General features: G+C 44.7%; 1 protein-coding gene across 5 annotated transcripts in view; it reads right to left on the reverse strand.

The window, feature by feature from the left end:
• Window positions 1-399: 399 nt before the first annotated feature.
• The window catches only part of RGL3 (ral guanine nucleotide dissociation stimulator like 3), a 357,925-nt gene continuing 335,560 nt past the window's right edge, over window positions 400-22,764 (reverse strand). For all 5 annotated transcript variants that reach the window (XM_078684184.1, XM_078684186.1, XM_078684183.1 and 2 more), the window contains exons 17-18: window positions 13,523-13,637; window positions 400-5,655 (exon numbers count right to left, since the gene is read on the reverse strand). In XM_078684184.1, coding sequence (XP_078540310.1) covers window positions 5,345-5,655; window positions 13,523-13,637 — 426 coding nt within the window. In that variant the 3' untranslated portion in view covers window positions 400-5,344. The remainder of the gene's footprint in view (window positions 5,656-13,522; window positions 13,638-22,764) is intronic.

The raw sequence follows: 22,764 nt of genomic DNA on the forward strand, positions 1-22,764 counted from the left end.
CTGTCATTGACCCATTGATAGATGTACATTTCCCTTTTACTAGTAGCCCTGGTGCAGGTAGCTTTCAGCCTCTTTTCAGAAGGATGCTCAGTGCAGCGCTTTACGAAAGCCCAAACGTTTTCCATCAGCCCTTTTAAATGGGTAAAGTACCTCGATACAAAGTAGTTCAAGTGGTCCAGATCAACCAGTTAATCAATTGTGGAAAAATCTGGCACTCGGTCTTACTTCTAGGTAGACTGTTGGTAAATTAAGAGGGTATTGTGCTCTGGAGACCCTACGATGACTTTCAAACCATCCCACCCAACGCAAATAACATGTACAACAAGACAAGAGCACGTTAAGAACCGTCCAGAAAGGACGGGCATTTACAGTACACTCATAAATGACAGCAGAGCATGGTTACGTGATCAGTTTTTTAATGAAGTATTTCATTGCTTCTGCCAAGAATGATTGGTTGGCAGTCCACATGGGCAATTGAAAGGAATGTTTGCCTTGTGCACTCTACCACATTCAGGTTCACGTTGCTCTGGAAGCGGGAGGATGTGGTGTCTCCTGTACCAATCCTCCATGAGGGATGGGAGTTGTGAGGGTCCATATGCTGTGGGTGTGTGTGTGTGAAAATACAGGAGCACAACACACACTCTACCCAGAACTGGTGGCACGCACATAATGTCAACCATAATGTTATTGTTCAGAGTTCAACATTTAACATAAGAATGGAAGTAGCTGACTAGTTAACAGTCCTGAAACATGATGGTGACCTACACTTGAGGGCCTAACACAAGCAGGAGGACACCATCCTCACCTCACTACAGATTTTAATGGGGTCTCAGGTGGAGTACATTGACAAAGTCTGAAGGTCACCTACACCTGAAGAGTTGTGTTCAACCCGAAGACCTCATCTGGCGAACCGGGTCAGGGTTTAGAGGACACGGCTGGGGTGTTGGGTAGAGTTCTGAAGGTCTTGATTAGAGGCAGCTCGATCTGAAAAATAATTCTTGAGTAGTGCTTCTTTGTGTTTTCAGTCTGAACTTCAGGTGGTACCTCCGTCATTTGTTGTACAGTCTCAATCACTCTGACTGCTATTGATGCCCCATCAGCCCAAGGCAATAACTGCCTTGTACCCTGATAGTTGCCTCCATGATCATGTTTGTGAATTAGTGGCCGATCACTGAAGCTTCATTCACGGAGACCACAATCCGGGTTCCGCTGTCTGCTCTCCTGGCCCTAGGGCTGTGGGTACCTTTGGCGGTAAACGGTGGGGGAAAGGGCAGGGAAATTCCTAGTGCTGTGTCACTTGCTGCTGACATTAATATGTAGTGCTGTCTTGGTCCTGGTGCTGTTCAAGTTGCTTTCAGTCTTAACAATGAATAGGGTGGACCTGTCAGCCATAGTGCAGCTGTGTGTGCTGCATTCCATGTAGTAGTATATATTGCTGTCAGTTTAGTGTTGTAAGGGTACTGCCACCTGCTTCTTTCCAATATGGTACTGTGCAAGAGGTGCTTGACCTACTGGTCCTTCCTACTACAAGTATTTTTGCTATGAGAGTGCTGCACCCACTGTGCTGGTCATTTGTGCTGTCAGTATAATAGTTGGGTAGATGCCATCTCCTAAAATTATGTTTGTTGCTTTCAGTCCTAATGCTGAATAGTGTGCTGTCATTCCTAATGCTGTGTAGAGTGATGGCCTCTTTACTGGTTGCTGCCTCTACTCCAAGGGCCAGGTGTATGACCATTCCGTTTTGGGGGACGCAAATTGCGAAATCTTTTGTAACTTGTAATTTGCAACCCTCAAAACGGAAAGTACTAATGTGTCTCAGACACATTTAGCGATTCCCAATGTGGTTGCAAATGACCTGCCTCATCAATATCCATGAGTCATGTGGCAATTTGCGACCCATTGGGAATGGGCTATCATCACAGGGATGGTGGCTTCCTGGGTACAGCAGGCCACCATCTCTGTGTTTGCTTTATAAATCATATATAAACAGAGACAATGGCTCCTGTAGACAAATGTAATTTCTAGAAAATAGCTATCATAGGCTCAATGGCAATAAGAAAGAGGGTAGGTGGATGTTGAAGAGAGATATTACACTATAAATTGCAGGATGTTTATGAATTCAAATGTTTATATATACAGTTTCAATATAAAATCACAATTAAGTGCATAGTGTCCCCAGTGAACATGAAACCTACATATTTTGTGAAATTGTGTGACATACAAAAATGGTTTCTATATATACAAAGTTGACTAAGCCATACATAACAAATTGACACAGCCTTCTGGTGTAATAACTGAGTCTGCTATATGGTTTACTTTGAAATAGGACAGTTTCAAAGTGAACCATATATCAGCCTCAGTCATTGCACCAGAAGGCTGTGACCATTTGTTATTTATGTCTTGGTCAACTTTGTATGTATAGAAACCATTTATGTATCTCACAAAATTTCACAAAATATGTATGTTTCATGTTCGCTGGGGACGCTATGCACTTAATTGTGATTAGATATTGAAACTGTATATATAAACATTTGAATTCATAAACATCCTGCAGTTTATAGGGTAATATCTCTCTTCATCATCCACCTACCCTCTTTTTTATTGCCATTGAGCCTATGATTGCTATTGACTAGTAATTACATTTGTCCACAGGAGCCATTGTCTCTGTTTATATAGTATGTACCCTGGTTCCTTGTGAGTAGGGTGTCCCTTGTTTCTTATACACCACAGTGCTTTATAAATAAAGCAACTTTTAGTTTTTCAAATGCAGCCTGTTTTCCTTAAAGGAAAACAGGATGCTTTTAAAAGAAAAAATTAAAAGTATTCTTTTAATTTTTTAAGGGCATGCAGTGGTCCACGGGACCACTGCCTGCTCCCAAAAAATATTTTCACTGCCAAACACAAAGGGGACCCCTTCCCGAATGCGACTGGCTTACCACCAATTTGAAATTGGTGGTAACTGCAATTGTTTGCGACCGCATTTGCAGTCACAAAACATTTGTACATCCCCTTGTGACTCGCTATTAGGAAGGGACGCCCTTGGCCCACCCCTTACAAATAGCGACTCGCAAAACCTATTTTGCGAGTCTGTAATAGGTTACCGACTTGCAAAATAGGGTTTGTATAGGCTGCAAGTTACAACCCTTTTTAGAGCTTGCAAATGGCACGATTTTCCGTTTGTGACTGCTAAAAACGGTCGTACATCTGACCCTTAATGTGCAGGGTGTAGTGTTCTCCAGATTACAATCTGTCGTAGAATTGTGCGGAGTGCAGTCTTCAAGGATAAGGTGCTTCCCTCTTGGTCCTTGTAGTTAGTGCTTCGTATGCTGCTGCTGTGTAGTGTGATGCCTCCCCTGTTACACCTGGCGTAGTGCTGTGCAGGACACTGCCAGTCATTATTCTGTGCAATATGCTGACAATGCTAGTGCTGTGCAAGATGCTCCTTTCCTTGCTGTTGTCAGACATGGTGTGCAGGGTGGCTGTCCCAGTGATGCACAGGATACAGTTATCCCTGATGTGGTGCTGGTTGCTGTCAGTATTAGTGCTATGTAGGAATTGCTTCCCTCCTTGAGCATGGTGCTTGTAGGAGTAATAGTGTTGTTTAGCTACCTGTCAGTTCTATAGCAGCAGCGAGCACTGCTTCCTCTGTGGTGCTGCTGTGCAGGGTGTTTCCTTCTTCGCTACTATCAGTCACGGTACTGAGAAGAGTATGCTGTCCACTTTAGTGCTGCACAGGTTGTTAACTTTCCTTTTGATGTCTGGATTGTTGTTTCAAAAGATCTTGCCCATTCTGGCCCATTACAGTGTGCTGTCTCCCTTTCTATTGTCAGTCCTAGCGATGAACAGGGTGCTGTCAGACATAGTTCTGTACAGGGTGCTGCGTACACTACTGGTTTGTAGAAGTAAGGCAATGTACCACAGTAGTAACTTCGGCAGTCCTTTGTCGCCTTCCTTTTGTAATTAGTGGACACTTCACGCCCTCTTGTAGCGTGCTCAGAATCTCAGCTTGAAATGGAAGGCATATCAAGAGTCAGATTCAGTACATATAAATAACTTCCCTCTACCACTTTTGAATGAATCATATGGGATCCAATTATTGAGGGCGGACTGAACATCTGTTCTCGGAACTGCCCCCAGAGAGGAGGGTTCGAAAAAACATCGGGGGTTGCCCAAGTGGCGTCCTTGCAGGTTTCAGAAAGAGACGTCTTTTGTTGATGGATTCTACCACAGCTTCTCCAAGAGGCTGGAGGGGAAGGGTGACATCAGGAGCATTGCCGTAGGTGTCCAGCTTCATAGCTGCACTGCCCAGACTCTGCGTTTTGAGGACTGGCCTTTTGTGCCAGTGACTCCAGCAAAGAATGCCATACCTTTCTGCGGCGGAGCCCTGCCCACCATCAGGTGAAACATTAAAGTGCAAGCATCTAAAAATGACCAAAACGTTTCAGCTAGGTTTAAAAAAGCCAGTGAAATGTAAGTGCAGGTGTAAAACAAAGACCTGAGGTGCACCGAAGGTGTAAGAGGTGCGGAGTCAGGGTGTGAACAGGACTTGGGACACACTAAACACAGATTTTTAAACTTCCAAGACACAGTCTTTGACGTAACTCCATAATTGCGCCAAACTCCCATGGATTGTGAAAGCTGGGCAGCCAGATCCGAGAGCCCTTGATACTGTGGAGATGGTTTCTTATTGTCATAAACAAGGGCTGAGACCTGCAGGGCAGACACTTGGGCAGTCTCATATGCGTTCTGTAAGCACTGCTGTCTGAAACAAGGTATTGATGTCATGTCGGAAGGCTCTCGCCCTGGTGCCCTTAAAGTAAAAGGGGCATCAACCTTGAATGATGTGTGTTTCTGCGGTGTTGCTATTCAGGTTCTTAAATTCTATAAATGCCCTTTTCCGATTCACAGATCTCAGAGTATTTTGAGACTTCCCCGGTTTGACCAACCGTTATTGTTCTGACACAAAGAAAAGACAAGTAGGAGACCCTATTTATGTCAATGGATCCATATGACAGTCCTTTTTTTTAAGTAGATTCATCTCTAGTTCTGAAAGTCAGGCAACAAAGCCAACTGTTAGCCAGATCCTTGCTGACTGGGCAGCTGTCGCAGGGGTACGAGGAGTCACAGTTCATCTTTCCTTCTCATAGTCTGGTCCATAGCGTATTTGGCTCTGTCCCCAGGTGCTTGGATGCAGATACTGCCGCTGGATATATAAGCATTCGCTGTGCAGGTCTTTGACCACGAGGGATGCAGTTCCTTTCAGCAGTGCCCCACGCAGCATTTTGACCCGACACCCAAGTCCCCCATTGTTCTTGGGGGCAGGTTGTTTGGCTAGGTTTGGATGTCAGAGTAACCGCTGCAGGGAGTGCCCATCCAAGAGGAGCAGTGCAGATGGAGGGTTTACAGTCCGGGGCAGGGGTAGCAGTGCTGACGGAGAGACAGGCGTCCGTGGCGGGGGTGCCAGCGTCGACGGGGAGCTGGGTATCCTTGATGGAGATACAGGGGTCGATGGGGAGGTGGGTACCCGTGACAGAGGTACAAGCGACGATGGGCGTGCGAGTGGCCCACTAATTGTCTTTCTTCTCAGGATGAAGTCAAAGTTTACAGATGTGCTCATAGCGTAGTAGACATTGGCCTTCTCTGGGATGACGAACTCTACGGAAGGAGTGAAGACAAGATTAGTAGGTACGTGTTCATATAATGCATAAATACATATATGTGCAAACACACAAACATGAAATCATATATGCAAACATGAGTTCATATACAGAAATATAGATGCATAAACTCAGTATACCTACAGCCATGCATACTACAATGCATACATTTTATATGCCAGTCCGTTCACAAATCAGCATCTCCAGTGACTTGACGAGCGATCAGAAAGATTGTATAGGTCTAACTGGGGCACCATTAAGTACTGACCTTGGGAGGTCGATGGTGGAAGAATGGGTATTTAGACTTGCAAGGCTCACACCCAGCGCCATTCTTTGAGACTGGGCGTCACTACCCTGCCAGGCTGGACACATTGCATGCAAAATCAGGCTCTAATTGGCATGCCAGGCTGGACTCTGATTGTCTTGCAAGCTGTTCTCACTGTCATGTGGGACTGACCTCCATGACATGCCATGGTGGGTTAACTCTGTGTTGAACAGTTGGCCACCCATTGCCAGGTTAGGCTCACCCGCAGAATGCCCCATCACTAATAATATTCCTACTATCTGTTTGCAATCTTCTACTAATTGTTAAATTCCTGTTTTCACTTCGTAGCATTCTGCATCTATTTTTGTTTCAAGAAACCATGACCTCGTATAAAGCACCATCTGCTTGCATGAACCCTGTCCAACTTAAAAAATAAAAGAGCAGGCATATCCAATGCCCCACTTTCTGCCATTTGCTAAATAGATTTCTCCAATCTGGTATTTTGTCCCTTAACTTAAAAACTGCAGAGGTCACTTCCTGCTTGAAAAACTCAACTGGGAAACTTCAGACCCAGCCATTTTCGGCCCAATTTCTCAGCCAAAGTTTTGCTGGCGTGCATCATCGATAACTTTGAGACTGATTTCCATGTGAAAACCTTCACTGGAAAAGATTCAGACTACAGGAACAGAGACTGTTATGGGAAGCGTCGATGTGGATCATAGATCTTGCAGGGCTTTTCAAAAACTGGGCGATGCCTTCTGTTAGTCATGAAGCCCTATTACAATAATGGTACTTACCAAGGACATGTGCCTGTAGAGAAGATTCACCAATGAAAGAAAAAGTTTGATGGCAGAAAAAAACCTCCAGGAGATAGAAAACATAAGTTGAAGGATAGTATCAAAGGAAACAAGGGCTTAAACTTCATAAGAGAAAACTGGAGGATCCAATGACCAAGGCAGGTGCAAAACAGTGGATAAAACGGAAACAAGGGACCACAATCCAGACGAAAATATGCTCTCACTTTTCTGTGACACCATATACTCTGATTCTCAGACTCTTACAAAGCATCAAAGGGGAATTAGATGTTGCCATCTGTAAAGCACCAAAACTTCCCTTGAGCCAGGTGAGCCTGAGTGCTTGTGGAGTGGAACTTAGAAGATCCTGGAACAAGGTGCAGACCAGATCCTATCTATAATTAAGAGGTTATCATCCCTTTATGATCTTTTGTGCTGAGGCCCAGCCACTCATGAGCGCCCCAGAGGAAAAGCCCAGGCCACCCTCTGAGACTTCTGGTGAAATGGAGCCACAGACACGTCCTAGAGGAAGGCCACTGAGGCAAGGCCACAGTGCACTACGAATGCAGAAAAAACTGTGGGAAATGTCACCAGTAAGAGTAGGTCTGAGCAATGTTTTACAGAATAACCCTCTCTGATGCTTCAAGTTTATCTGGAAAGGTGCAGTAGAAAGGGCGTATCATGATTGAAGCATGGACCTCATTTGCCGGAATTCAAGAACTTTCACTTAGTAGATCTGGTTTCCAGTGACCGAAAAACTGTATCTTCTTTAGAAAATTGCAGGTCTCACAGATCTGCAAAATCTCCTATTCTGATCATTGGCATGAACTGGAGGAGGAAAAAGGTAGGCGTAGGGTGGCGCTTACTAACCTGCAGCGCCTGGTGATGGAAGGGGGGCTAGTGGCCCAAGATAATGAGCCATACTATTTAGCAACCCAGAAACCCATGGGTGGTGCAATGGATCTGCATGGGGAACAAAGAGGCGGCCTGGAATGTCACTGTAGGCTCCCCATGGTGGTGGCTTGCTCAGTTACTACTGGAGCCCAGATGGTTAAAGGCATCACCGGGTGACGTATGGTGGTGACTCAGTATTGTTGGACTCGCTGGTTGCACAAAACTAAAGTGCGGAGCCCATATTCGCCAGATATACCTCTGCAGGGGCTGTCCACGCTTCTCCTACTGCATCACCCAAGTAACCTGGCCACATGGGCGGAGCGCGATATAGTATGCTTGGGCAATGTATACAAGGCTGGGAGTATGGATGTCTTATCCAGAATTACAGGCCGATTTTGATATAGCGCCGGGTCACTTCTTCCTATATGGACCTCTGGCGGCAGCACTAAGGCGCCGTTGGCCAGGTGAACTGATGGAACCTATGACTCATCTGGGCTGCCATTTTCTTTGCAGTTACTAAGAAGCAGATAAGCTTGTCTCGAGCTTTTATCGGGCCTTGTGGACTGACATGGAGGCCCCTCTGGCTACTTTGAGAGGGAGACTGGTATGGAGACACCCATTGAAGAGGAGGCGTGGGTGAAGGTTCTGGAGCATAAGCCAAAGGTATCCAGAAATGCAAGATTTACATTGATCATCTATATTTTACCTAGAACGTACTTCACACTGGAGTGAATTATTAGGTTCTTCCTGACAGTTCAGGCTATGTGTCCAAGGTGCGGAGCTCTCGGGGCAGGGTTGATGCATATTATTTGGAACTGCCCAGCTCACAGAATACTGGTGGTTGACATTCTTAGCGATGGCACAGACCGTGGCATCTCCTTGTCGCCACTGGTGTGTATCCTGGGGCTATTCTTGTGCCTGGCTAAACACAAGGTAACATCATATTTCCTGTACTTGGGCCTTATCCTAGCTAAGCGGCAGATTACCCTTAAATGGAAGGCAGAGTTGAGTCCCACAGTCAATGGGTGGACCAGGGAATTAACTTGATGGGGGGAGTATGAGAGCATTACTCTCCTTAGAGAGGCTAAAAGGTGTCAGGTATCCATAGAAGTAGCTAGAGCATGGCAGGGGAGGGTCTTCTGGCAGAGCTTCCGATGGGGATAGTACCACGAATGGGGACTCGATACTGAGTGAGGGTGAAGATACAGCTGCGCCACTGTCACCAAAAGTGTAATACTCTTGATGAGATGGCACACGGCTTCCTAGGATCTTCATGCAGACAGGGCGATTGTCGTTGTGTTACCCTCTGAGGGCGCCAAGCCCACAACAAGGGGTCAATAGAACAGTTGGACCGTGCAGTTACCTGGAAGGACTCTTGATCTGCACTCTCATCTTGTGTTTACTTTCATTTAGTTAGTCATTACTCATGCCAACCTGAGTTGGGAGGGATGGGCGGGGGGGGGAGGGGGGGTGAATTTGGAGAAGGGGAGGGTTGTTTTGGCAGGGTGACCAGATCGTTGGTCCTTTCTTAGAAAGAGTGCAACTACTGTGGGAGAAGTATTTCTACTATGTATACCAGAATTGTATATATATTGTTGGAGGATTATGACGTACCCGATACCACTGTTGCTGTGCAGTTATGCTATGAAAATGCCAATACAATATGTTTAGGAAAAAAAATGAACTGGCGGGGGAGATAACAGTTGACATTGATCTATCAGATAATGTTTTGATTGAGGACCAGGAAAATTGGATGATGTTTCCTGGACACTAGCAGTTATAGTCTAACACTACAGGATTATAAATTTGCTTGTGGTAAAGGCCAAAAGAAACATGGCCATATATTGATCGGTAGTTGCCAGTATAGCAGACTACTTGAAGTTAATTATATTTTGTCTCCAGTTTGAATGAGCATCAGCTGCATTCTTTATGGACTACCTAGAAACTAATAGAGTCTTGGCAATAATTCATCTACGTTCATGTAAACGTTTGAGAAAATTAAAGGCAGCTGGAACTAACAGATCTATTAGAGGTGGAGAAGGACCCATACAAGGATAATATTCCTGATGGCAATAGAAGGGTGTTATTTTGGTTGCAGAAGAAAAGGCATTATCATATGCAAATTCTCTCAATTGTATACATTCAGGATTGTGCAGCATCAGAGATACATTACACGTTTTGCTCTAAACATTGGTTTACTCTTTCAATGTGTCCGTTGGTTTGAGGACGAAACTCAGAAGAAAGCCACTGATGAATCTTTAGAGTAGAACATAGATTTCTCATGAAACTGGAAATAAACTGCAAACCCCTACCAAAAATAATGATATGTAGCAGGAAATATCTGTAACAAATCGCTTCACCGTAGCTGGAGCAAAAGGTAAGGACTTCAATGGAGTGAAATGTGCCACCTTGGAATAATTGACTACAGTAATCATACTTACTTTGTAACTATCAAAAGAAGGCAGATCAACACAAAGTCAGTATGTATGGTATTGCAAGGATGAGGACCTACTTGAAAAGGTTGTAAATATCCAAATGGTTCGAGCACAGACTGGAGATGTACAAATATACAATTCCACATAGTGTTGTACTGTTGGCCACTAAAAAGAGCTACAAAACAAATCACAAGTGGGCCTCACTCATCTGTGACGAGAAATCATTGTGTCATGGCACATTTTTCAGTGACTCTTCTAATTCTTTAGTTTGAATAAACAATGCCTGTTGCTGGGAATTAAAAGTCTGCCAATTAACTAAAGGTGTCTTGAACTGAATGTCTTCTAAGTTTCTTGGTGCTCACTGAATTTAGCCATTTTTCACTCTTGGAGAAAAGAGTGAACCAACCCAAGACGATTTTGTGAACCAAGACTATAGATGATCTAAAAGTCAAATTGCGAAAAGAAAAAAGCACAGTGAGCTTGACAACTGTTGCGACACTGCATGATCTGAACATACTTTATATTTCTTTGGTTGGTTCTCACTTAAAAAGGTTCATGTTTTTCCATTAACAGGTGCTTTCATTCAGTAAAAATCTCAAAAAGTCGTTTCTGCCTCTGTGCTTCAATTAAATATGTTTATCAAGTTGGCCTTTTTAAGGATTGAGTTAGTTGGCTAGCTTCAAGAGCAAATCCATTCATGAATGGATGATACAAATTAACCAAGCCCAGAAAGCACTGTGTTTCTTTAACTTTAAAGGTCGGTGAAGGCTAGTCCAGAATGGAGATTTTCTTTGGATCCACTCAAATTCCTTTAGGGGAAAGACTCAATGACTTCCTTTTTAAATTGCATTTTTCTGGCTTGTACGGCACATGATCTTGTTGCAGTTGAGACAGGGTGGTAGGAGAATGTTGTTGACGTTCCTTTAAGATCTTTGAGTGTATCAATATGTCCTCTATTTGGCAACTTTATATTGATTCAGGATTGGCTCATAGGTTTTTGAAAGATGTCTGGCGCACTGCATGAGCCAAAGTGCCTGAACCTGTAGTCAAAGAAGTTATTTTCACCTTGCCGGGCTAAGCTTTCACTGTCTTGCAAGCAAGCTGAACTTTAATGTCACACCTCACTGCCCACTCATGAATGCAGAATTGCCTCTAATTTCTGTGGCAGGCAGTTCTCTCACTAGCATTCAAGACTGGCCTCTCACTGCAAGGCAATGTTGGGCTCTCACGGCCATACCAGACTTGACTGTCTATGCCAGACGAGGCGGGGATCGCACTGCCATCCTGTCAGTGCAAGTCAGGGTGACTTATCACTAACTTACCAGGCTGTTCTCACATACCAGCCCTACGTTTTCATGAGCATGTCAAGCTGAGTTCTCCTTTTTGCTGGGTCTTCATTGATATTCAGAAACATTACATAGCTCTGCCTACTTTTAAACAAATAACTATCAAAATTCTATATTTTTAGTTTTTTGCTTTTTTCAAAATACACTTTGAATTAAATCTAAGGTTAAGTAAGCAATTAAAACGGAAAGCCGTTTTGATTCTCCCAGGATAATGCACAGTAAATATAGGCAGAAGGGAAATTAGCCTAAAGAACGGAAAGTTACATATTATGACATTAAGACAAACAAGCTGTCCAAGTCGGTATATTTTCAAGGGCCAGATATAGAGATAGGTTCTTGATCCTAAACGTTCTGTCCATTCTTCTGACTTCACCGGACCGCCAGAATGGTTTTTCAATCTAATGAAGGTGCCATGATGAAAAACAAGAACCTTTTCCTTCTCAATTATCCATTCATTTATTCATGTTCATAAACAGTAAATAGAATGACAGGGTTTTCCCTTGCATCATTCAGTAGAATAGAGCAGAGGAATAAAAAAGATTGATTATTTAAATGAGTCAGCAGAAAAGATTAGGACACACACATCGGTTCTGCAACCATAATCCAATCTTTGAAATTGGCACATGTGTATACTGATTTCTAAGTGCCCAGCCTGCAATTGCCAGAGTTAGATAGTAGTACCTTGTTTTTACTGAAACGTCTCTATTTCTACCTAGTAGAGGTCTTTTGAACCCTTGATACTATATAATGAAGAAAACCAGTATCCACCTGGCTATTGACTGTTGAGAGGTACACTAGCCTGTTCATAAAGGTTACACATTGTTGCATTTAGTTGCTAATGTGCTTAGTATTGTGAAGGTGATATCTAATTTTTCTAGTCACCGTAAGTGTCTGTAGAGACCCCTCTTCCTTTGAGGAGAAGTTAGGAAAACAACAGTACAAATACAGCAATGCATGGCTTATGGAAACACAAGGCTTGTATCACGCACATCCTTCTGGCCAATGTAATGGCCACTGGGAAAGCTACCTTGTAAGGCGAGTGTTAAGGTTTGATGTATGCATTTGTTCAAAAAGGAGACACCTCAGTTTTATAAGAATACTATTTCATTTCCATTTGGAAAGTGGTCTTCTCACCAGGGAGGAAACATATTTAAAAATCCTCCAAAAAATCTTTGGTCTTTGGAATGAAGAACTATGTTGGTGAGGGATGTTTTCTACAAGGCTATAATAGATAGCAGGTGAATTTTTATGGAGAAAAGCCAAATGTAGTGAATAAAGAAAAAGGTAGGACTGTCTTTCTTTCAAGGTCCTTGATTCGCTCTGCTTCCCACGACAACACATGCACAACCCTTTGTACTTAAAGAACGTGTTGCCAGATGCTCAACTAAAAAAAAAAAATTCTGAGTCAGGAGTGAGCTCAAACGACTGCCAAATATACTCTGCTATGGAGGATTTTGGTGACCATTCTATGTGAAAGATCCCATCTGCACTACAATCACTTGTGTGGTTTGTCCAATAGGAGAAACAAGTATGGATACCACCATTGGCAAGGGCTGCCAAGAGTTAAAGATAATTCTTATTTTTGATTGCTTACACTTGCAGACAAATTTGAAAAATTGAATAGAATGGGAGAAAGTCGTACAGGAAGGAGTATGGCCACTTGATCAAAAGGGCCCAACCTCTGGATTTGTGCTATGAATATCCCAACGTGAAGTCTATGCACTGGTGTATTTTGCCATTGTGAATAGACCTAATTGTGGGAGCACAATCATCTAATGTCATCTTGTTGGTGACGACTCACTATCTTCTCGTAAAAGGTGATGTCCCAGAAACTGATATTACAGGACATAGTCAATGTTTATGAAATTAATGAAGATACCCATTGTGGCGAACAGAGTAACGTTTTCTTCTCTGCCAGACTAGACTGGCAGCCTAAGATGGGTTGTCTCGCACTATCACATCATGCTGCTCTCTCACTGCCATTTCAGACTTGGCATTCCCTTTCATGTCGGTCACTATCAATCCTGCCAGCCCGGGCTCTTTCTTGCTGTTCTGCCCTCTTACTATCATGCCAGGCAAGGTTGTCTCTTGCTAGCCTGTCCTCCCACTGCCAGTGAGGGTTGACTCTCACCTCGGTTTTCATCCAGGAGCTGTATGAGCTGGAATTCCTCTGGAGCACAGGAATCTAGGTTGTGCTTCTGTAGTGCCCGGAGAATGACGGTAGGGGTTTTATCCTGACTGGTCAACTGCAAAAAAAGAAGATATATTATTAAGCTTGCTCTACACCAGCATGCATGTCCACTGTGATCACAGCCATGCAACATACAAAACTGTATCACATTTCAGTGCTCTTTATACACTGTAATCATTTCTTTAAATGTTGATCTTGAATGATCCTTTGTAGGTCGTAGCCTGGTTTGATAAAGACGTCTTGGGGACATTCAAAAAGTTGACCTAGGAATGCATTTCTCCCTTTGTTTACGGCTGGCTTTGTAGTTTGTAACCCACATTTCCTGGCTATTTGTTGGCTTTATTTGCTTTAGGCTGTCAACTCAAGTTCGTCACTCCTGTTCCCCAAACCCTGTTTACTGTATTCTTTCACTAACTCGCTTTCTGTAAACAGGCTTTTAAATCTTGCTGTTATCGTGCCACATTTGCTTTATCTTCAGAGACAGAGGCCAAATAACAGGCTGTGCCTTTCAGGGAGCTTATTGCCCACATGCATCAAAGTCAATTGCATTCGCAAACGGTGCGAATCGCAATTTTCGGCCGTTTGCGAATGCAATTGACTAATTTGGAATGCATCATGCATTTCGCAATTTTAGGAATCGCAACCATGTTGCGATTTCTAAAATTGCGATTGCATTTAAGAAATCGCAATTTCAGATTTCTTAAATGCAATGCATGATAATTTAAAATTTGCGAATTGTCAATTTGGAAATGGTAAATTAGCACGAGGTTGAACCTCATGCTAATTTACCGAAAACCTTCAAACATGCACAAAAATGCATTTTTGAAAGTTGCATGTTACAAACACACATGTCCTTGGGACATGTGTGTGTGTAAATTGCACTTGAGTTTAATTTCAGGGGTGCAGGGAGGGGTTCTTTGGACCCCCCCTGCACGATTCGCAAATTGAAAATCGCAAATTGTAAATGCCTTCCCATTGATTCCTATGGGCCTCTTAGCCCAAAGGAATCAATGGGAAGGGTTTTCCTTAATTGCGATTCGCAATTTGTTCATCGCAATTAAGGAAAATTAAGAAATCGCTAAATAAAATGCGAATTTTTAATGCATACCAATTTGCGATTTCTTAATTGCGATTTCTTAATTTTCGCAATTAAGAAATCGCAAATGGGCACTTTGATGCATGTGGCCGTATGTGTTTATTTTTCTTTCTCTGACTTCAAAATGAGAGGATTTATGTAACAATCTTGCTGGCTAGTGGGGTCTGCTTGAGGAAGGCTGTACAGATGTTATTTTTCTTTCTAGCACACAATAAAATGTAAATGTTTGTAAATAAACTGCACTGACAATCAAATCAATTGGGTGATGAAAGTTCCCCACTACCGTTTGTGTGCTGTATACTTTTATCAGTAAACCTGTATGGGAGTGCAGATGTAATCGTAATTTCCATTCAAGATGTGTTTTCTGTGATGGCAGTACGCTACAATACCATGCATACTCCACGTTACCCCACTCCACTCTACACCGCTTCACGCCATGCCTCTGCACTCTACTCTGCGCCACTCCACACTACACTGCTCCACTCCACACTGCATCATTGCACTCTTCTCTGCACCACTCTAAGCCTCTCTACTCTACACTACCCCACTCTTCTCTATGCCAATGCAATCTACCCCACGCTACTCTACTGTGCACCACTGCAATCTTCGCTACTCCACTCTACATCACTCCGCGCCACTCCGCTCTATGCCAGCTTACTCTGTAACACTGCACTCTATCCCACTGAACTCTACTGCAATGCACTCTACGCCGCTTTACTTAAAGCCAGTGCATTCTATGCCAATCTACTCTGCACCAATTCACTCTACACCACTGAACTCTATGCCACTCTATTTTACTTGCATCGCAGCACTCTATGCCATTCCATTCTACTCTGCACCACTGTATTCTATGCCACTGCTCTCTACACCACTCTGCTCTGTGCCGCTGCACTGTATGCCACTGCACTGTATGCCACTCAGCTCTGCTGCACTGCGCCTAACGCCAATGCACTCCATGACAACCTACACTACACCATTGCACTCAACAACAGTATACTCTGCAACACTGCACTCTCGGTCACTCGACTCTATGCCATTCTGCGCTACTGAACTCTAAGCACTGAACTCTACACCACTGCACTCTATGCCAATCCACTCTAAGCCACTCTACTCTACTCTGCACCACTGCACACTATGACACTTTATTCTATACCTCTGCATTCTACGCCACTTATCTCTACTCTGAAACAATCTACTCTGTCACTGCTGTCTACGTCACCTTGTTGCACTCTGTGCCACTACGTACCACGCCTCTCCACACCATGCCACAGTACTTCACTCTGTACCAATGTACTCAAAACCAATACACTCTCCGCTACTACACTCTATGCCAGTCTACTCTGCACCACTTCTATGTACGCCACTATACTCTACTCTATGCAACTGCACTCTACTCCACTCTACACTATTGCACTCTACGTCACTTTACTCTGCACCACTGTATTCCACTGCACTCTAAACAAATGCACTGTATAACACTCTACTGTACACCACTGCACTTTACCACACTCTGCTCTGCAGCACTTCACTCTCTGCCACTGAACTTGCTACCACTGAACTCTGTGCACTCTACTCTGTGCCACTGCACTCTATGCCACTTGGTTATGCGACACTCCACGCCACTCTACAATACACCACTGCACTCTACGACAGTTAACTCTGCAACACTGCACTCTATGCCAATCAACTTTATGCTATTCTACGCCACTGAACTATATGCCACTGCACTCTATGCCAATCCACTGTAATCTACTCTTTACCAATACACACTACGACATTCCACTCTATACCACTGTATTCTATGCCACTTCACTCTATTCTGAAACAATCTACTCTGAAACAATCTGCAGTCTACGCAACTATATCGCACTCTGCACCACGCCTCTCCACACCATGCCACTGCACACTATGCCAATGCACTCTACACCACCTTACTCAAAACCAATACACTATGCCACTGCACTCTATGCACCACTGCACTGTACGCCACTATACTCTACTCTAGGCCATTGCACTCTACACCATTGCACTCTGTCACTTCACTCTACACCACTGTATGCCACTGCATTCTAAACAAATGCACTCTATGCCATTCTACTGTACACCATTGCAATCTATAAGACTCTACTCTGCAGCTCTGCACTCTGCCACTGAACCCTATGCCACTCTATTCTGCGCCCCTCTACTCTATGCCACAGCACTACTCTACGCCACTCTTCTGCACTCTACACCAATGCACTGAGCACCGCTCTTATATGCTGTGCACCACTGCACTCTGGCACTGCACTCTACTCCACTTCACTTTACCCCGCTCTACTCTACTCTGCACCACTCTATGTCAATGCACTCTACCCCACTCTACTATGCACCACTGAACTCTATACCATTCCACGCCACTCCACTCTGCAACACTGCACTCTATGCCACTACTCTATACCACTTCACTCTACTCTGCATCACTCCACTCTACACCACTTCACTCTACTCTGAAACAATCTACTCTACGCCACTGCACTCTATCCCACAGCACTCTATTCCACTCTGTGCCACTCCACTCTACGCAACGGAAATCAATGCTGTGCCACTCTACTCTATGCCACTGCGCTCTACCCTGCACCACTACACTCTACTCTGCGCCACTACATTCTACTCTTCACCACTCCACGCTACTCTGAAACAATCAACTCTATGCCCTGGCACTCTATGCCACTGCACTTTACGCCACTCCAGTCGATGGTATGCCACTATAGTGTAAACCACTGCACTCTGCGCCAATGCACTTTCCACTACTTTACTCAAAACCAATGCACCCTTCACCAATGCACCTACACCAACTACTTTTCACCACTCCACTTTATGCCATTATACTCTACAACATTCTACTCTATGCCACTGCATGCTACGTCAGCCTGTACCACTGCATGCTACGTCATTGCACTCTATGCCACTCTATTCTACTCAGCAATAGTGTACTCTACTCTCCGCAACTCTGTAACACTCTATGGCTCTACATTCTACAACCCTGCACTGTGGCACATACTCTGCATGACTGCACTTTATGCCACAGCATTCTATGCCACTGCACTATACTATGGAGCACTCCACTCTACACTGCTGCACTGTACACCACCACACTCTACGCCACTGTACATTACACCACTGCACACTATGCCACTGCACTCTACGGCAATCTACGCAACACCACTGCACTCTACTATGTACCTCTCAACTCTATGCCACTCTACACCACTACACTCTACACCACTACACTCTACACCACTGCACACTACATCACTGCGCTCTACACCACTCTACTCTATGCCACTGCACTCTACTATCCATCACTCAACTCTACGCCACTCTACACCACTTCACTCTACACCACTACACTCTACATCACTGGGCACTACATCACTTCACTCTACGCTACTCTACTCCACTCTGCACCACTCCACTCTATGCCATTGCGCTGTACGCCAATCTACTCTGCACCACAGTACTTAATGCCACTTCACTCTAGGCCACTCTACAACACTCCACTCCACTCTATGATGCTCTACTCCATTAAACTCTGCTCCATTGACACGCTACTCCGGCGGTACTCATAGTACGGCCCGCCCCGCCACACCTTCCTTTGCGGCCCCCATCGAAAACAACAGCAGTCAGGGACTCGGCGCCATTACTGCTGTTGTAATTAATTCCTCGGGGGCCACATTTGCCAGGAAAGGGTCAAATGGGCATGCGCAGACAAATAGTGTCTTAGATGCTCACCCCAGAGCCTGTGCCCAGCTGAAACGGAGCCGAGATTCACCAGCACCTGGCACAAATTGCAGCATCCTCGCCTCTGAAAGCAGTAAGTTTAGCCAATGCCATCATTATTATTGCTGGCCCCATATTTTGTGGTTTTCTGTTGCTAGACCTCCTTGTTCATGCACAAAAGGTAAATATATCCTTTGTGGTTTTCGAGGGGGCTTAAAATCTTGGGCAGAGATATGTATGTATTTCTCTTCGATTTATTGCGAGTGGTTAGGAGGTTTTACATATTAATTTAGGCGAACGTGCCGCTTTCTGTGACCAATTGAGAGTTAATCATCAGCTGAAATTTACTTTTTATGAGAGTTTACTCTCCCCAAGATAACAGGCAGGGGTTTTAGTGGGCCAGGTGCTTCAAAGCAGGTGCTGAGACGGATAGCTATTGGGGCTCCATTTTTGCCTTCAGGGTGAAAAAATATATATATCAACTCGGCAGCAGCACTACTGTTCAGCAAACCTTTGTCAGTTCAAATCGACTGTTTTCATTCTTAGTCTCATCATTTCAGACCTGAAGCGCTTTCAATATTACATACAACAAAGCCATAGTTTTTGCATATTTATCTTATGCAACTAACAACCACTTGGGTCTCCATTTTCGCCCTTAGATAAATCTCAACTCAACAGCAGCACAAAGCCTTTGATGTAATTCCAAATAGGCTCGTTTAAGTTTGTTCGCAGTTTCATCATTTCAGAACTGAAGCATTTTCAATGTTATAGATTATGTACAACAAAGTCATAGTTCTGGCTTATTTATCTCATGCAACAAGCTATTGGGGTTTCCATTTTGGCCCTCAGGGTGAACAAAAAAAAAATCTTATCTCAGTAGCATCATTGCACAAAGATTGTGATGTAATTTCAAATATACTAGTTTTAGTTCTTTCACTGTCTCATCTTTTCAGAGCTGAAGCATTTTCAATATTATAATTTATATACAACAAAGCATAGTTGTTGCTTATTTATCTTATGCAACTAACAACCATTGGCAAAGCCAATAGTCCTGACTTGTTGCAGGTATAATGTTACTGGTTGTATCTGATATATCATGACAAACAGCAAAATACAAGTAGGGTGGCACAAGATGCTAAGCACAGATTTTTGTTTACATGTTTTTAAGCCATGCCCTTAATTTTATCGGTCATGGCCCTTTCAGAGAACCCCCAGGTTTTTCATCCCACTTAAAACCCTGTACCCAGGCGATCCGTTTCAGTTATGTGTATACATCGCCGGAGTTCAATCTAAAAATTAGGTTTTGTTGCGTGTCTGTTTATAGTAGAGAAATACTGCTATTTAAAGAGAGAGCGAGATTGACTGAGACTGACTGACAGAGAGAGACTGACAGAGAGTGACCGACTGACTGACAGAGGGAGAGAGAGAGAGACTGACTGACTAAGGGAGAGAGAGAGACTGACTGAAAGAGAGAGAGACTGAGAGAGAGAGAGAGAGAGAGAGACGGACTATGAGAGACAGAGAGAGACAGACACAGAGAGACTGACTGACAGAGAGAGAGACTGACTATAAGAGAGAGTCTGACTGACTGAGAGAGACTGACTGACTGAGAGGCTGACAGTGAGTGACTGACAGAGAGTGACTGTGACTGAGAGAGTGACTGTCTGAGTGACTGTCTGACTGAGAAACTGACTGTTGAAAAGGTGATAGCACGCACGCGCGCTACGCTGTTGTGATCCTAGTGCATAGCGCTGCTTAATTTTAAAATTACCGCTTATTGTATTTTGTTTTACCTAAATTGTATTTTCCCCTGCTTTTAATTACATGTCGCTGTGCCCACACACTTGCACTGTAATTGGGCCCCCCACCGCGTTTTGAGCGGACTTTGTTGTTTCTTCCTACCTTCTTGCTGGCACCTGGTCGCCATCTTGGGGGTGGCTAGTGCAGAACGTGCCACTGGTTTGAGCGCTCTAGCGCTCCTTAGGAGCCCAGGTGAGCCGATACTTAAGGCGAGCAGTTCATTTGCTCGGCCTTGAAAAGGTGATAGCACGCACGCGCGCTACGCTGTTGTGATCCTAGTGCATAGCGCTGCTTAATTTTAAAATTACCGCTTATTGTATTTTGTTTTACCTAAATTGTATTTTCCCCTGCTTTTAATTACATGTCGCTGTGCCCACACACTTGCACTGTAATTGGGCCCCCCACCGCGTTTTTAGCGGACTTTGTTGTTTCTTCCTACCTTCTTGCTGGCACCTGGTCGCCATCTTGGGGGTGGCTAGTGCAGAACGTGCCACTGGTTTGAGCGCTCTAGCGCTCCTTAGGAGCCCAGGTGAGCCGATACTTAAAGCTCGCTCTATTCGCGCAGCGGTAACGCGCAGCGGTAGCGCCTGACTCGCGCCGGAGTCAAGCCAGAGTCCTGCCCGTCTGCGCCCGTCTGCGCCAAGGACGTGCGGACTGCGGCAGGACCCTGGTGTGGTGTTATCATGAGTATTCAGTACTCCAGTCAGGCCCTCCATCTGATTGGGCATAGTCTGCCCTCCTGCTTACAATCAGTGCAGCATCCCTTGTGTGGTCCCTATACCTGCCCATGTGGCCGGTGGGAACTAACAGCACCGTTGATGGCCCCCAGCCAGGTACCACTACATCGGAATAAGATACTTCCTCCCCCCAGTGCCATTAAATTCTGGCACCATAATGTCAGGTCCCTGCCGAAGCATTACCGAGATATATACGAGCTTATCTCGTTAGAAGGCCCTGATGCCTTCTTTATGACGGAGACCTGGCTAGGCGATGAGGATGTGGCTATTATCAACTTGGCCCTTCCTCCGGGCTACGCAATCCACACATTAAATCGCAAGGGGAGAGGAGGAGGTATAGCTGTGGCTTTTAAAACTTGCCACACTTGTACCTGGAAGCCCATGGACTTGATTGGTGCTGAGTGTGCTCATTTTTCCATCAGCATTGGTCAGACACAAACATTATCAGGCCTTTTGATATATCGCCCCCCAGGGAGTGACTGTGCCTTTAGGAAAGCTCTTCCGGAGCTGGTTAGCTCTCTGTCTTTGTCCTCCTCCAATATCACCATCATCGGCGATCTTAACATACATTTTGATGCCATGGAGTTACCAGTGGTTAGAAGCCTGCTGGATGATCTTGAAGCACTGCAGCTGTCCCAACTGGTCCGTCTCCCGACCCATGAGGGTGGTCATATTCTTGACCCGGTTTTTACCAATCTCCAACTGGCCGAGGTCTCTCCCCCTAGACCTATGGGATGGAGCGATCACCATATCATTGAGCTCTATGTTACAATGGCAACTCGCTCTACCGGGAAGCCCGCTAAAACATCTTTCAGGCGTCCCTGGAAAAAGCTTAAATTGGAGGATTTCCACCGTCTTTTGGCCACCACTCCTCTGGTTCTTAAGGATGACGTTGCAACTGGGTACAACATCTTTTGCGCCTGGATTGTCCAAGCGCTTGATGCACTAATCCCGGCCTGCTGGAGTAGAAATCGATCTTCTCAGCCTAACCCCTGGTACTCGGAGGCACTTAGGCGGATTAAAGCCACCTGCCGTCAAGCCGAAAGAGCATGGAGGAAGAACTATGACAGTGATCTAAAGGTTTGCTACCTGGCAAGGGTAAAGATATATCATAGAGCTGTCTGCCGGGCTCGGGCTGACTACTATGCTAGAGAGTTCCAGGCGAGCTCCAATCCGTCCAAACTGGTCTTTAAAGTCTTAAAGGAGCTCACGACGAACAGACTTCCTATTACGGAGATTTGCTCCCTTGCTCACTGTGAGTTGTTAGCTAGCTTTTTTGTGGAGAAAGTAAATACCATCTATCGCTCTTTTCCCAAAGCTGATCCTGACAGTACGACTTTTACATTGCGTACATCACAGTGCTTGGCTGCGCTTCCCATACCATCGGAACAGGAGTTTAATCTCCTAGCGGTCAAGGTTAAGTCTGGTTCGCCGGATGACCCTTTGAGACCGGCCCAGTTTTTGGACTCGGCGTCTATCTGCCTCCCACCGATTCGACAACTGGTGGATCAATCCCTTACCACCGGGTTAGTCCCACCTAGCTGGAAAGCTGCCTGTGTTATGCCCATTATAAAGAAACCGGGGCTGGATCCAGTGAAGCCGGAGAGCTATCGACCTATCTCCCTCCTTCCATGGGTGACAAAGATCACAGAGGCTCATGTGAATAACATCTTAACGAAACATCTGACCTCTGCACACCTACTGGACCCTACACAGAATGGTTTTAGATCTGGGCACAGTACAGAGACGGCACTCCTATATATGGTTGAGTATCTCCGCTCTGTACTAGA

The sequence above is a fragment of the Lissotriton helveticus genome, chromosome 1_1 (assembly GCF_964261635.1).
Source record: "Lissotriton helveticus chromosome 1_1, aLisHel1.1, whole genome shotgun sequence".
NCBI lineage: Eukaryota > Metazoa > Chordata > Amphibia > Caudata > Salamandridae > Lissotriton > Lissotriton helveticus.